The sequence below is a fragment of the Triticum urartu genome, chromosome 2A (genome assembly GCF_056163025.1).
Source record: "Triticum urartu cultivar PI428250 chromosome 2A, HENAU_Tu73, whole genome shotgun sequence".
Classification (NCBI taxonomy): domain Eukaryota; kingdom Viridiplantae; phylum Streptophyta; class Magnoliopsida; order Poales; family Poaceae; genus Triticum; species Triticum urartu.
The window spans coordinates 77281581-77298343 of record NC_141874.1 but is presented as its reverse complement, the minus strand read 5'-3'; the positions used below and the strand labels follow the sequence as shown (position 1 = coordinate 77298343).

The 16763-nt window shown below is 47.6% G+C and overlaps 1 protein-coding gene across 1 annotated transcript; it reads left to right on the top strand.

The window, feature by feature from the left end:
* The first annotated feature begins 3263 nt into the window (after positions 1-3263).
* Positions 3264-6839, top strand: LOC147983875 (uncharacterized). The gene is made up of 3 exons (XM_087540894.1): positions 3264-3840; positions 4822-4896; positions 6525-6839. Exons 1-3 carry the CDS (start codon positions 3264-3266, stop codon positions 6617-6619), a joined length of 747 nt encoding a protein of 248 aa, XP_087397020.1. The 3' UTR covers positions 6620-6839.
* Positions 6840-16763: the final 9924 nt, after the last annotated feature.

The following is a 16763-nucleotide window of genomic DNA, read 5'->3' as shown; positions in this document are numbered from 1 at the left end:
TCTCATGGAACTTCTCAAGAAAGATAAAAAGTTTGAGTTGTCCCCATAGTGTGAGCACAATTTCCAGGAACTGAAAAGACACCTGACTTCTTCTCCCATACTTGTGCCACCGGATTTCACTAAGGACTTTGTTATCTATTGTGATGCCTCACGATAGGGACTAGGTTGCATCCTTATGCAAGATCATCATGTGATTGCCTATGCATCTCGACAGTTGCATCCACATGAGGAGAACTATCCTACACATCTAGAGCTTGCAGCCATAGTCTATGCGCTTAAGACATGGTGACATTACCTTCTTGGTAAGCGTTGCGAGATTTACACCGATCACCAGAGTGTCAAGTATATCTTCACCCAACCAGATTTGAACCTTAGGCAAAGACGTTGGTTGGAGTTGATCTCGTATTATGACTTAGGTATTACTTACACCCCAGGCAAAGCCAATGTCATGGCTGATGCACTAAGTCGTAAGTCCTATTGCAACAATCTCATGTTTCAACAGGCTCAATGATAACCCACAAGTATAGGGGATCGCAACAGTTTTTGAAGGTAGAATATTCAACCCAAATTTATTGATTCAACACAAGGGGAGCCAAAGAATTAATATTCTCAAGTATTAGCAGCTGAGTTGTCAATTCAACCACACCTGGAAACTTAATATCTGCAACAAAGTGTTTAGTAGCAAAGTAATATGATAGTAGTGGTAATGGTAGCAAAAGGTAATGATAGCAAAAGCAATGTTTTTGGTATTTTGTAGTGATGATAGAAATAGCAACGGAAAAGTAAATAAGCGAAGAACAATATATGGAAAGCTCGTAGGCAATGGATCGGTGATAGAGAATTATGCCGGATGCGGTTCATCATGTAACAGTCATATCCTAGGGTGACACAGAACTAGCTCCAATTCATCAATGTAATGTAGGCATGTATTCCAAATATAGTCATACATGCTTATGGAAAAGAACTTGCATGACATCTTTTGTCCTACCCTCCGGCAACGGGGTCCTAGCGGAAACTAAGGGATATTAAGGCCTCCTTTTAATAGAGTATCGGACCAAAGTATTAACACATAATGAATACATGAACTCGTCAAACTACGGTCATCACCGGGAGTGGTCCCAATTATTGTCACTTCGGGGTTGCCGGATCATAACACATAGTAGGTGACTATAGACTTGCAAGATAGGATCAAGAACTCTCATATATTGATGAAAACACAATAGGTTCAGATCTAAATTCATGGCACCCGGGCCCTAGTGACAAGCATTATGCATAGAAAAGTCATAGCAACATCAATCTCAGAACATAGTGGATACTAGGGATCAAACCCTAACAAAACTAACTCGATTACATGATGAATCTCATCTAACCCATCACCGTCCAGCAAGCCTACGATGGAATTACTCACGCACGGAGGTGAGCATCATGAAATTGGTGATGGAGGATGGTTGACGATGACGACGGCGACGGATTCCCCTCTCCGGAGCCCCGAACGGACTCCAGATCAACCCTCCTGAGAGGTTTTAGGGCTTGGCGGCAGCTCCGTATCGTTAAATGCGATGAATCCTTCTCCCTAGTTTTTTCTCCCCGAAAGCAAATATATAGAGTTGGGGTTGAGGTCGGAGGAGCTCCAGGGGGCCCACGAGGTAGGGGGCGCGCCCCCACCCTCGTGGCTAGGGTGTGGGCCCCTTGGTCTTCATCTTCTGCAAGGATTTTTTATTATTTCCAAATAGACGTTCTGTGATGTTTCAGGTCATTCCGAGAACTTTTGTTTCTGCACATAAATAACACCATGGCAATTCTGCTGAAAACAACATCAGTCCGGGTTAGTTTCATTCAAATCATGCAAGTTAGAGTCCAAAACAAGGGCAAAAGTGTTTGGAAAAGTAGATACGACGGAGACGTATCAACTCCCCCAAGGTTAAACCTTTGCTTGTCCTCAAGCAATTCAGTTGACAAACTGAAAGTGATAAAGAAAAACTTTTACAAACTCTGTTTGCTCTTGTTGTTGTAAATATGTAAATCTCGGATGACAACACTTTCTCAAAACAATCGTGATATGATATAACAAGATGGTATCTCGCTAGCCCTTTCTGAGACCGCAAAACATAAATGCAGAGCACCTTTAAAGACCAAGGACTGACTAGACATTGTAATTCATGGTAAAAGAGATCCAGTCAAGTCATACTCAATGTAAACTAACAGTAATGAATGCAAATGACAGCGGTGCTCTCCAACTGGTGCTTTTTAATAAGAGGATGATGACTCAACATGAAAGTAAATAGATAGGCCCTTCGCAGAGGGAAGCAGGGATTTGTAGAGGTGCCAGAGCTCGGTTTTGAAATAGAGGTGAATAATATTTTGAGCGGTATACTTTCATTGTCAACATAACAACCAAGAGATGGCGATATCTTCCATGCTACACACATTATAGGCGGTTCCCAAACAGAATGGTAAAGTTTATACTCCCCTCCACCAACAAGCATCAATCCATGGCTTGCTCGAAACAACGAGTGCCTCCAACTAACAAGAGTCCCAGGGGGAGTTTTGTTTGCAATTATTTTGATTTGATTTGCATAAAGCATGGGACTGGGCATCCCGGTGACCAGCCACTTTCTCTTGAGTGAGGAGCGGAGTCCACTCCTCTTGAGAATAGCCCGCCTAACATGGAAGATACGGACAGCCCTAATTGATACATGAGCTATTCGAGAATACAAAACAGGATATTTATTTGAAGGTTTAGAGTTTGGCACATACAAATTTACTTGGAACGGCACGTAGATACCGTATATAGGTAGGTATGGTGAACTCATATGGAATAACTTTGGGGTTTATGGAGTTGGATGCACAAGCAGTATTCCAGATTAGTACAGGAGAAGGCTAGAAAAAGACTAGGAAGCGACCAGCTTGAGATTGACAATAGTCATGAACATGCATTAAAATTAATCAACACCGAATGAAAGCATGTAACACCCCCTGTGTCATGCTACAGTAATCACCTGTTAATGGTGCCATGTCATTAGGTTACTCTTGCTAATCCTCACTTGATACAAATCACCATTCAAATTCAAATCCAATCTAAAGTCAAAAATTCTTTTTGTCAGACATGAAATCTAAAATGTCCATATTGTGGCAAATAATCAATTGTTAATATTGGTGGTGGACCAACATTTTTGCAAGGTCATTAGTGACTAAAAGAAAATTGCAAAAGCTGAAAAAAAAGTTAAAACAAAAACAAAAGGAGAGAAACGGGGCTACAGCCCATGGCCTCCCCTTGGGCTTCGGCCCACACGAGCCAACCGGCCCAACTCAGCTGGTCGGCCCAGCCGCCTCCCCTTAACCCCCCTCCCGATCCACTCCGAACCCTAGCCCACCACCCGCATAACCCCCCACTCCCCGTCGATCTCTCTCTCCCTCGCTCCTCACGATCCAGATCGGAATCGAGCGCCCCCGTCGCCGCATCGCAGCTCACCATCGCCCGCGCCCCGCCAACCGTCACCACCGCGCCAGACCTCGCCGCGGCGCCCCCTCTCCCTCGATCTGGACGCGCCGTCGCATGGCGACCTCGCCTCAGTGCCGACCGCGCCGCCTCGCGCCCTGCCGCCGGTGCCCACCCCGGCGCCGCCCCCAGCTGCGGCGCCCGACGACGCCACCGCCTCGACGCGCAGAACCCCCCATCACAGGAACGCCGCCGCTGCTCGGAGCCCCCTCGCAGGCACCAGGACGCCGCCAACCGACGCCACGCTGTCGCCGGACCTCCCCCCCCTCGCCGGATCGTCCCCGTCCTCCCCCTCAACGGTCGCCGTCGCGCCTCGACGCCCCCCTTCCCTCCAACGGACGGTGAGGACCCCGGTCCTCCTCCTTCCCGTCCCTCGTGCGCGTGCGCCCGCGCATGGCCGTGCCGCCGCTGCGTCCTGCGCCGCGCTTTTCCCGTGCTCGCCAACATCGCTGCCGCCCCTTGTTGCTGCTGCCGCTCGCGTCGCCGCCTAGCTCCCTGCTACCCCGCGCCGCAGCGCCCGCGCCCCCACCGGCCGCGTCTGCGCTCGTCGTCGCCCAGGGCCGCGCCTCTGGCCGCCCCTTCCCCTCGCCGGGCTTCCCTGACGCCCGGTGGCCTCGCCCCACGCCCGGGCGGGCTACGCCCCGCCCGCAACCGTTCCGCCCGCTAACCACACGTCTGCTGGCCCCTGGGCCTATGACAGTGGGGCCCGCCCCCAAAACGTTTTAAAAAATGTATTTTAAAATAATAAAAATAATAAAAAGTAATTAGTTAAATAAATAAATAGGTATTTAATTAACTTAATTAACTATGTTTAGTACCTAATTAACTTGATTAGTTAATTAAAACTGTTAATTAGTTCTTAGACAATGACAGAACGGCCCCACACGTCAGGGTTGACTTTGGTCAACTCTGTTGACTGCTGATGTCATGATGACGTCATGCAGATGTCATAATTCCTTTTATGTTAATTTAAATAATTTCAGACTATGCTTTAATCTTTAAAAATTCATATAAAATAATTCGTAGCTCGGCTGGAAAAACTTTGTACATGAAAGTTGCTTAGAACGACGAGACGAATCCGGATACGCAGCCCGTTCGTCCGCCACACATCCCTACCATAAAGAACACGCAACTTTCCCCCTCCGGTTCGTCTGTCCGAAAACGCGAAACATCGGGGATAATTTCCCGGATGTTTTCCCCCTTCACCGGTACCACCTCGTACCGCGTTAGGGCACACCTAGCATCACGCTTTGTCATGTCATGCATCGTCATGCATTTGTTTGCATTATATTTATTGTTTCTTCCCCCTCTTCTCTTGCTAGACACCGAGACCGACGCTGCTGCTACCCAGTACGACTACGGAGTTGACGACCCCTCTCTCTTGCCAGAGCAACCAGGCAAGCAAACCCCCCTTGAGCATTCCGATATCGCCCATTTATTTCCTCATATGCTTGCATTAGAACTGCTACAGCTTTCTGTATGATCCTACTCTGATGCATAGCCTGTTGTTGTTACCTGCTTTCATACCTTACCTGCTTATTCTAAACTACTTAGTATAGGTTGGTTAGTGATCCATCAGTGACCCCCACCTTGTCCCAGTTGCCTTGCTTTATGTTCGATGACTCGATCAACGTGATCGACATCCAGGCCCCGACACCGCACATCACCCCCCTAGTTGTACGACACTACAGAGTTACTATCGAGTGCCGAGGGTGAACCTCATACATCACTCCTGATGAGATCTCTGTAGTGTTGCTATACGGTCGAGGTCATCGAGGGTGATTTCCTCCTTAACCACTTCCGTTACCGCTCTGTCGTGTAACCCCTCAAGTGTGAACCTCGATGGTGGATCCTCTTACGTTCACCTTGATGATAACATCGAGTGGGATTCACCGGGGGTGATTCCTCGGCTTTTCCCCTTGGTGTTAGACACACAGTTACTATGGTTACTATGACTTTACACTGAGCCATGTTACTAAAGACGGGTCAACCCTGAGGGGTACCCGCGCGAGCTTAATTGCGAGTGATGTGGAGTCGGGTTGACCTGGAAGGTGCCCGTGAGATACCTATGAGGCATGGCCGGGCATTCTTAGCCCTTGTCGCAAGTACTCGAGACGGGGTGACGGGTCACATCAATCGTGAGTCTCTGCTCATTACCGCGCGTTCCTAATCCACTACGATTTGGATATTTGATCCAAGGGGCCTCTGGCCTGATAGCACTAACCATCACGTGGGCATAGTATGGGCATTCTGCGTCGTATCCACCAGCCGAAGCTTAATAGACGTCAGCGACTGAGCGGCGCGCGCCGGGTTGGCCTGGAAAGCACCTACCTTGTTGAAGGAGGTAGCTAGGTCTGCTCACCGGCCGCGTTCGCAACGTGCAGGAGTTCCCAGGGAGATGCCCATGACCCCTGGGGGCATAGGTTTAGTCCGGCGTGCTGGCCTCTCTATTAAGCCTAGGTCGGGTTGCAGCGTATTGTTTGGCCGAGGCCGGGCATGACCCATAAAAGTGTGTCCGGCCGGAGTTAATCGAGCGTGGTGGGTAAGTTGGTGCACCCCTGTAGGGAAGAAGACATCTATCGATAGCCTGTCCTACGGTAACGGACACTTGGAGTTGTATCCCGATCGATAGAACTAGAACTGGATACTTGTGATGAGAACTGGATGCTGATGAGAATTGGATTGTGATGATAACTGGATAGTATGGCTCTGGGATTGCTTTCTCGCAGGGAGTCGAGAAAGGATCTCTGGCCGAGGTTGATAACACTACTGCTACTTTACTTTATGTTACTCTACTCCCTACTGTTGCTGCAAGATGGTGGTTTCCAGAAGATGCTAGTCTTTGATAGGCTAGGCTGTCCCCTTCCCTTCTGGCATTCTGCAGTTTAGTCCATAGATACAAACCATTCATTTGATACAGATGCATATTTAGTTTAGATCTGATGTAAGTCTTGCGAGTACTTTGGATGAGTACTCACGGTTGCTTTGCTACTTCTTTTTCCCCATACCCGATTGTTGCGACCAGATGATGGATCCCAGGAGCCCGACGACGCCACTGATGACTACTACTACCCGGAGTATGCCTACTACTACGTGAAGACCGCTGACGACTTGGAGTAGTTAGGAGGCTCCCAGGCAGGAGGCCTTGTCTTTTCGATCAATGTTGCTTTTGTGCTAGCCTTCTTAAGGCAAAACTTGTCTAACTTATGTCTGTACTCAGATATTGTTGCTTCCGCTGACTCTTGTGTTTTCGAGCTTATGTATTCGAGCTCTCGAGGCCCCTGGCTTGTAATATAAAGCTTGTATTATTTTAATTTGTGTCTAGAGTTGTGTTGTGATATCTTCCCGTGAGTCCTTGATCTTGATCGTACACATTTGCGTGTATGATTAGTGTACGATTGAATCGAGGGCGTCACAAGTTGGTATTAGAGCCAACTGCCTGTAGGAATCCCCCTTCCACACTCCTTGGCCGAAGTCGAGTCTAGACATTGCAAAACTATCACTAACATGGCTGTGTGCCTTATGGGCCCACGTCGCCATATGGGTGGTATTACGATCTTTTACTCCTCGTCTATACTCTGGGACCCTAATCTCTCTTCTATTCGGGTTAAATGGTTTTACTAACTCGGACATTAGGATCTCGTGACCACATCCGCCCGGAGAGGCCCTTATTTAAGATGATCGCCTGCTGCATCAGAAGATTCCAAAGATACTCGATGATTTTCTCTCGAGACTTTGTGCATGTTGCCTTTGCAATTCCCTACCACCGAAATATCCTTATGGATAACTACCCACACTTACCAATCTTACATTCTATCCCATTGATCTTGTTATTACAAGATGCCCTGAACTGCTCCCCTTTCCCGAGAATCCTTTGAGCTTACTGCCTTGCAGTTCCTTGTCATCTGAATACCCCTACGGATAAATTTGTGCACCTATTGAGTATCCGCTCACCCTCGGTTGATTCTTGTACTTCACAAAAGTCTTCATAATACCATTCGTTCTTGTGAAAATCCTCAACAGCCTATTGTTCTTGAATTTCCTGCTTGCTGGCATTATGGTTAATACCATAAGTCTAGTAATCTTATTGAGAGCCTTTTTCATTATCATTTTGAGTCCGTTGATACAATATGTTGCAAATGCTCGCAACCCTCAATCAGGTCCTAGAATTCATCCTTCCGGCTCAGACGTCATTTTAACATGTGCTGAATCTCGATTAATCAAATCGCCATCGATTGTACCCCTAAGGCTATTCTAACTATCCATCCCTAATCAGAGCATTGCTTCTGATCCCTTGTCATGGTACTCATAAATCCTTTGCAATTGAGCTTGAGTTAGTCAGTTGTTTCTATAATCTGATGTCCTTGCATTCTTTCTCCCTCTTGTTGAGTACTGATGCTCACATCAGATCCCTTGTGGACCAGCAAACCCCCCTTTTTCGGATTTTATCCGACAACGTCCTGCATATTCAATAAGCTTGTGAGCCTTTCCTCGGATACATAATGCTTTTGGAAAATAGTATCCTCTGCTTTCTCAAGCATACTCTACTACCAAGCTTGTGTTATTTATTCTTGGAATTCATGATATAGGTTGCTAAGATGCCCGATGGGTTGAACCTATGCCTTCCCTAATCAGTGTGAACTCGAAAGTTATGCGGGTTATACTCTACTGGCTTTTCGTCAGATAAAATTTCAATACTACAACTTCATCAAGAGCGAGAAGTAAAATGAAAGGTTATGCATTTTAGAAGTGGGAGTCCACCCTGAACCGTGTGTTCATGCCCACGGACACGGTGTGGGACTTATCATGAAAGCTTCTTGCAAGGATATTTAATCTGCTGAATATTCTCCCGGTACCGTAAATTGGATCCCCTACAGTTATGGTCCCGACCATATTTCCTCCTTGATCCCATTTACTGGGTAAGTTACAATTACCTATCCTCTACAAATCATTCCCCCGTCCAACCTCTACTCCAATTTTCCTTCCGGCATTACACCTAGTACTTGATACTGGGAAGACTTATACCCCATCACATCATTCCTAGCCTGATCGGCTATATTATTATCATCTCAACTTTTTTTTAACTGTGCTACCTGATCCTTATGCCCGGAGCAACTTCCGACGATGAGCTAATCTTACGTCGATCTTCTTCATCTTATCATTTCACATCGAACAACAAGCTTAATTTGGAGCTTGAGTCGTATCTGTGGTTCCAATTGCCTTTCACTCCATCCTTCGTGTTGCTTGATGACATCACCTCTCGATGGCATCTTCATAGAGCCTCGCGACGAATGTGTCGTGATCAGCATCAACATTTTGAATTATGTTGAGATGACAATTGAATTCATGGTGAGAAAACCATCCTTGACCTTCGATGATTTGAGTTATCATCGACAACCCCCTTGTCTTCTTTCCAAGACATGTTTGATCATGTATTGGTTATACCTTGAGCTCCTTGCCATTCCTGCAATTGTTCCTTGAGTATTTCTTGTGATCTTCAACTCCAACCCCTACTTGGAACACCATGTTAATGCTACCTCGAAGCATGACTGAGGTATTCCAGATATCAACAAGAACATTGGGAGCACATTGTCGAATGTTTCTTGATCTACAATCCAAACACCGTTGTATGGGTAATGTCATGAATTTCCCTTCCCCTTACCGAAATGGTTTTATACTTCTATCCTATCATGGATATCATGCTCTGCTTGTCCTTGGGAAGGATATACCCCTGAAATATGTGTTTAAACACATTTTCCTTTCCATTCTTCTGTTTAACCTTTCCGGTAAACTAACTTATCTCAGTAAAGATAATTTCCTGCTTAGGTAAGCACCTCGTTGTATCACTCTATCAGTAAGACCCTGTTACTATTGTTGATGACATCCCGGTAGCCACAGATGGACGAGAACATTGCCTAATGGCCCGCCTCGTTCAACGAGCAGGAAAATGGTTCTCTTCATCCCTCGCCCTTGGTACCGACATTGTTGCCGACATAACTGACAGGATACACTCTGACCTGCCTTGCTATCATGACCGTGCAAGATGCCAACACCCTTCCTACTTTTAACCCACATGGTGGGCCCATAACCCACAGTTCCATAGGATCGAAACCTGACTCTCCTGTACCCCCTGTTTCTAAGGTTATTCCTCATGCTTGGCATCGTATCATGTCACGAGCCACCTTCCGAGAGATGATCTATTCCCGATGCTTTGAACCCCCTTCTCACACTCTGTTCAGGTATCGATCGTTTGTCCATTCGCTTGAAACTGCCTATTGTACCTTCATATTTTGCTCTCGATGTTTTCTTAAGTTTCAACTCGAGAGACACTTCTGCCACATTCCCTGAATTGTTCACCAGATAATTAACCCTATAAGGGTCAGTTCTTTCGAAGTTACTCTTTACTTCCGCACTTAAATCTCGGGACGAGAATTCTTGTAGTGGAGGAGATTTGTAACACCCCCAGTGTCATGCTACAGTAATCACCTGTTAACGGTGCCATGTCATTAGGTTACTGTTGCTAATCTTCACTTTATCCAAATCACCATTCAAATTCAAATCCAATCTAAAGTCAAAATTTCTTTTTGTCAGACATGAAATCTAAAATGTCCATCTTGTGGCAAATAATCAATTGTTAATATTGGTGGTGGACCAACATTTTTGCAAGGTCATTAGTGACTAAAAGAAAATTGCAAAAGCTAAAAAAAAGTTAAAACAAAAACAAACGGAGAGAAACAGGGCTACAGCCCCTGGCCTCCCCTTGGGCTTCGGCCCACCCGAGCCAACCGGCCCAACTCAGCTGGTCGGCCCAGCCGCCTCCCCTTAATCCCCCTCCCGATCCACTCCGAACCCTAGCCCACCACCCGCATAACCCCCCACTCCCCCTCGATCTCTCTCTCCCTCGCTCCTCACGATCCAGATCGGGATCGAGCGCCCCCGTCGCCGCATCACAGCTCACCATCACCCCCGCCCCGCCAACCGTCACCACCACGCCAGACCTCGCCGTGGCGCCCCCTCTCCCTCGATCTGGACGCGCCGTCGCTTGGCGACCTCGCCTCGGTGCCGACCGCGCCACCTCGCGCCCTGCCGCCGGTGCCCACCCCGGCGCCGCCCCCAGCTGCGGCGCCCGACGACGCCACCGCCTCGACGCGCAGAACCCCCCATCACAGGAACGCCGCCGCCGCTCAGAGCCCCCTCGCAGGCACCAGGACGCCGCCAACCGACGCCACGCTGTCGCTAGACCTCCCCCCTCCCCGGATCGTCCTAGTCCTCCTCCTCAACGGCCGTCGTCGCGCCTCAACGCCCCCTTCCTTCCAACGAACGGTGAGGACCCCGGTCCTCCTCCTTCCCGTCCCTCGCGCGCGTGCGCCCGTGCATGGCCTTGCCGCCGCTGCGTCCTGCGGTCGCGCTTTTCCCGTGCTCGCCAACATCGCTGCTGCCCCTTGTTGCTGGTGCCGCTCGCGTCGCCGCCTAGCTCCCCGCTACCCCATGCCGCAGCGCCCGCGCCCCCACCGGCCGCGTCTGCGCTCGTCGTCGCCCAGGACCGCGCCTCTGGCCGCCCCTTCCCCTCGCCGGGCTTCCCTGCCGCCCGGTGGCCTCGCCCCACGCCCGGGCGGGCTACGCCCCGCCCGCAACCGTTCCGCCCGCTAACCACACGTCTGCTGGCCCCTGGGCCTATGACAGTGGGGCCCGCCCCCAAAACGTTTTAAAAAATGTATTTTATAAAAATAAAAATAATAATAAGTAATTAGTTAAATAAATAAATAAATAATTAGGTATTTAATTAACTTAATTAACTATGTTTAGTACCTAATTAACTTTATTAGTTAATTAAAACTGTTAATTAGTTGTTAGACAATGACAGAACGGCCCCACACGTCAGGGTTGACTTTGGTCAACTCTGTTGACTGCTGACATCATGATGACGTCATGCTGATGTCATAATTCCTTTTATGTTAATTTAAATAATTTCAGACTATGCTTTAATCTTTAAAAATTCATATAAAATAATCCGTAGCTCGGATGGAAAAACTTTGTACATGAAAGTTGCTCAGAACGACGAGACGAATCCGGATACGTAGCCCGTTCATCCGCCACACATCCCTAGCATAACGAACACGCAACTTTCCCCCTCTGTTTCGTCTGTCCAAAATGCAAAACACTGGGGATAAATTCCCGGATGTTTCCCCCTTCACCGGTTCCACCTCGTACCGCGTTAGGGCACACCTAGCATCATGCTTTGTCATGTCATGCATCGTCATGCATTTGTTTTCATTATATTTATTGTTTCTTCCCCCTCTTCTCTCGCTAGACACCGAGACCGACGCCGTTGCTACCTAGTACGACTACGGAGTTGACGACCCCTCTCTCTTGCCAGAGCAACCAGGCAAGCAAACCCCCCTTGAGCATTCCGATATCGCCCATTTCTTTCCTCTCATGCTTGCATTAGAACTGCTACTGCTTTCTGTATGATCCTACTCTGATGCATAGCCTGTTGTTGTTACCTGCTTTCATACCTTACCTACTTATCCTAAACTACTTAGTATAGGTTGGTTAGTGATCCATCAGTGACCCCCACCTTGTCCCAGTTGCCTCGCTTTATGTTCGATGACTCGATCAACGTGATCGACGTCCAGGCCCCGACACCGCACATCACCCCCCCTAGTTGTACGACACTATAGAGTTACTATCGAGTGCCGAGGGTGAACCTCATACATCACTCCTGATGAGATCTCTATAGTGTAGCTATACGGTCGAGGTCATCGAGGGTGATTTCCTCCTTAACCACTTATGTTACCGCTCTGTCGTGCAACCCCTCAAGTGTGAACCTCGATGGTGGATCCTCTTACGTTCACCTTGACGATAACATCGAGTGGGATTCACCGGGGGTGATTCCTCGGGTTTTCCCCTTGGTGTTATACACACAGTTACTATGGTTACTATGACTTTACACTGAGCCATGTTACTAAAGACGGGTCGACCCTGAGGGGTACCCGCGCGAGGTTAATTGCGAGTGATGTGGAGTCGGGTTGACCTGGAAGGTGCCCGCGAGATACCTACGAGGCATGGCCAGGCATTCTTAGCCCTTGTCGCAAGTACTCGAGATGGGGTGACAGGGTAACATCGATCGTGAGTCTCTGCTTGTTACCGTGCGTTCCTAATCCACTATGATTTGGATATTTGATCCGAGGGGCCACTGGCCTAATAGCACTAACCATCACGTGGGCATAGTATGGGCGTTCTGCGTCGTATGCATCAGCCGAAGCTTAATAGACATCAGCGACTGAGCGGCGCGCGCCGGTTTGGACTGGAAAGCACCTACCTTGTTGAAGGAGGTGCTCACCGGCCGCGTTCGCAACGTGCAGGAGTTCCCGGGGAGATGGCCCATGACCCCTGGGGGCATAGGTTTAGTCCAGCGTGCTGGCCTCTCTATTAAGTCTAGGTCGGGTTGCGGCGTATTGTTTGGCCGAGGCCGGGCATGACCCAGGAAAGTGTGTCCGACCAGAGTTAATCGAGCGTGGTGGGTAAGTTGGTGCACCCCTGCAGGGAAGAAAGCATCTTTCGATAGCCTGTCCTACGGTAACGGACACTTGGAGTTGTATCCTGATCGATACAACTAGAACTGGATACTTGTGATGAGAACTGGATGCTGATGAGAATTGGATTGTGATGATAACTGGATAGTATGGCTCTGGGATTGCTTTCTCGCAGGGAGTCAAGAAAGGATCTTTGGCCGAGGTTGATAACACTACTGCTACTTTACTTTATGTTACTCTACTCCCTCCTGTTGCTGCAAGATGGTGATTTCCAGAAGATGCTAGTCTTCGATAGGCTAGGTTGTCCCCTTCCCTTCTAGCATTCTACAGTTTAGTCCACAGATACAACCCATTCATTTGATACAGATGCATATTTAGTTTAGATCTGATGTAAGTTTTGCGAGTACTTTGGATGAGTACTCACGGTTGCTTTGCTACTTCTTTTTCCCCCATACCCGATTGTTGCGACCAGATGATGGATCCCAGGAGCCCGACGACGCCACTGATGACTACTACTACCCGGAGTATGCCTACTACTACGTGAAGACCACTGATGACTTGGAGTAGTTAGGAGGCTCCCAGGCAGGAGGCCTTGTCTTTTCGATCAATGTTGCTTTTGTGCTAGCCTTCTTACGGCAAAACTTGTCTAACTTATGTCTGTACTCAGATATTGTTGCTTCCGCTGACTCTTGTGTTTTCGAGCTTATGTATTCGAGCTCTCGAGGCCCCTGCCTTGTAATATAAAGCTTGTATTATTTTAATTTGTGTCTAGAGTTGTGTTGTGATATCTTCCCGTGAGTCCTTGATCTTGATCGTACACATTTGCGTGTATGATTAGTGTACGATTGAATCGAGGGCGTCACAAAGCATGAGTAGGATATAATCCACCATGAACATAAATATCGTGAAGGCTATGTTGATTTTGTTTCAACTACATGCGTGAACATGCGCCAAGTCAAGTCACTTAAATCATTCATAGGAGGATACCACCCTATCATACCACATCACAACCATTTTAATAGCATGTTGGCACGCAAGGTAAACCATTATAAGCTCTTAGCTAATCAAGCATGGCACAAGAAACTATGATCTCTAGTTGTCATTGCAAACATGTTTATTCATAATAGGCTGAATCAGGAACGATGAACTAATCATATTTATAAAAACAAGAGAGGTCGAGCTCATACCAGCTTTTCTCATCTCAATCAGTCCATCATATATTGTCATAATTGCCTTTCACTTGCACGACCGAACTATGTGAATGATAAGAAGAGTGCACGTGCATTGGATTAAGCTGGAATCTGCAAGCATTCAATAAACAGGAGAAGACAAGGCAATATGGGCTCTTTTGTCAGATCAACAATGATGCATATAAGAGTCACTTCAACAATTTAATTATGGTCTTCTCCTATCGACCCCCAAAGAAAAGAAAAGAAATGAAACTATTTACACGGGAAAGCTCCCAACAAGCAAAAGAAGAACATGAAATCTTTTTGGGTTTTCTTTGTAATTACTAGTACAAGCATGGAAAGTAAACTAATTAAAAGCTACAACTAATTTTTTTTGGTTTTTTTCTTAAGGTTTATTAAACACACAAGAAGAAAGCATAAAAAGGAAAATAAACTAGCATGGATGATACAATGAAAAAGTATGAGCACCGACATCTAGCAATGAGTGTGTGAACATGAATGTAATGTCGGTGGGAAATATGTACTCCCCCAAGCTTAGGCTTTTGGCCTAAGTTGGTCTATGGCCACGGCTGGCCTGGCGGATATCCAATAAATAGTTGGGGTCGTACTGAGATGCAGCGGCTATTGCCTCCTGAGCTGCAGCGCGGCGACGAGCGGCCTTCGCCCTCCTCTCATACTCATCTGCCTCCTCTCTGGTAATAACATATCTTCCTTTCGCATGATAATCAAAGAATGCAGGAGTAGGGAGAGTAATACGGACAGCATGACGTCTGTCAAAGATTAAGCGATACTGGAGAGGTGATTCATTCCTCTCGACAAACTGGTGGTGAACCATAGCCTCATAATCCAAATAAGCAGGAGCCAACTCAATATCATCTTTACGTATGGCTATACCAAGAAAATTAGCTATGCGGGTTGTAACGCCCCGAGTCCGATGCTCCAGATGCATTCCTTTATTTTAGTTATTGTCGTGTGATCATTATGTTTGTGCATTATCATAATTGTTTTGCATATTTCTTTTTCCTATGTTGTTGCCATGTTCATGATGAGTGCCTTTGTTGTCTTGCTCCTTGCTCCATGTTCATCTTTTATTATATTACATTGTTTTATTATATTACATTGTGCCTCCTTGCCTTTTAATATGCTTCATGATGTGATGTTGCCTTTGTCATTTATGTTGCATTTGCATCATGATCATCATTGTGGTTTGGATATCTATCGTGTGTATATTTGTGGTGGGCTTGTTATATTTATGAACTCCTTCTCCTCATCTTCTTTGTTGTTCCATCTTGCCCTTCCATCTAAACCATCATCAAGTGCAACACCGCATGACTAGCTTCTTCTTTTCAATTCTCACACATTTATTGTAAGTGGCATTTTCCTGTCCCAGTATAATGTTCACTTATTTTCGGTAAATCTTGCTCCATGCCTTATACCTCTCTGTCAAATTTCATTCATTTTGGAGTTGTTTTGGTTGGGTTCAAAAATGGCTCAAGTTAGAATTAAATTCAAACTTGAATTATTTTTATACCTTTAAAAATGGCCAAAACAATTTATTCAAATACTGCATAAATCCAGGACTGCATATATATCTTTATCCCTGTGAGTTTCCTTCCCAAAACCCCTGGCCTTTTCAATCTTGGAGATGTCTAATTATTTTAGGCAGAATAAAAGAAAGGATGGAAGGCCTCAATTCCATATGTAGCCCACCTGGGCCTTTCTTTCCCCGGCCCAGCCGAGCCGAATGGCCACCTGCTCCCTCCCTCACGGCGTCTCCTTCCTCCAGAGTACAGCAGCAGCAGCGCCGTGAGCAGGAGGCTCACGGACGTCGAGGCTAGCGCTTGCCTGCGCCCCTATAAAGCCCCACAGCGACCCATAGGGTTTCCTCCTCCCTCCTCCTTCCCTCCTCGCGCCGCCATCTCTCTTCCTCCCCTCTGTTTTCCCTTCTTCTTCAAGATCAGAGAGCACCACCAAGAGCAGAGAAATAAACCATCGATGCCTGTCGTCGTTCTCGCGGCCGGAGGGCCTCAAGCTCGTCTTCGAGATGTCGTCCTGCACCCCGTCACCCTCCTCGACCGATCCCCACAGTTAGTTGGGCGGGAGCCTCCCCAACGCGCCTCCCTGCCATCACCGTCACCATGGCTGGTCGAGCCAAGCCGAGCTCGAGCCCGGTGTCGTCCACGTCGTGGTGGCCTTCTTCTTCCTCTGGAGCGACCTCCACGAGCCGGATCGCCAAGTCCAGCACCCCGTCGCGGTCTTCTTCCCCTGCTTCCTCTACGTCACGGATCGAACACCATCTCGCCTTCACGCCATCGGCCACGTCGTCTCCCTCCTCTGCTTCCACTTCCTTCACGGTCAGAATTTCGACAAGGTTCAGAGCTCCCTCCCGTCGTCTCCGGTTGTATCCGTCGACCTCGTCGTGTCATATGGTGAGCTGGGTAACGCCCCTTCCTCTCCGTTCCTTCCTCTCGATGTTTGATCAGCCGCATGCCTCGCCTGATCATCGCCATGCCGCGCGCCCGAGACGAGCTGCTGCTC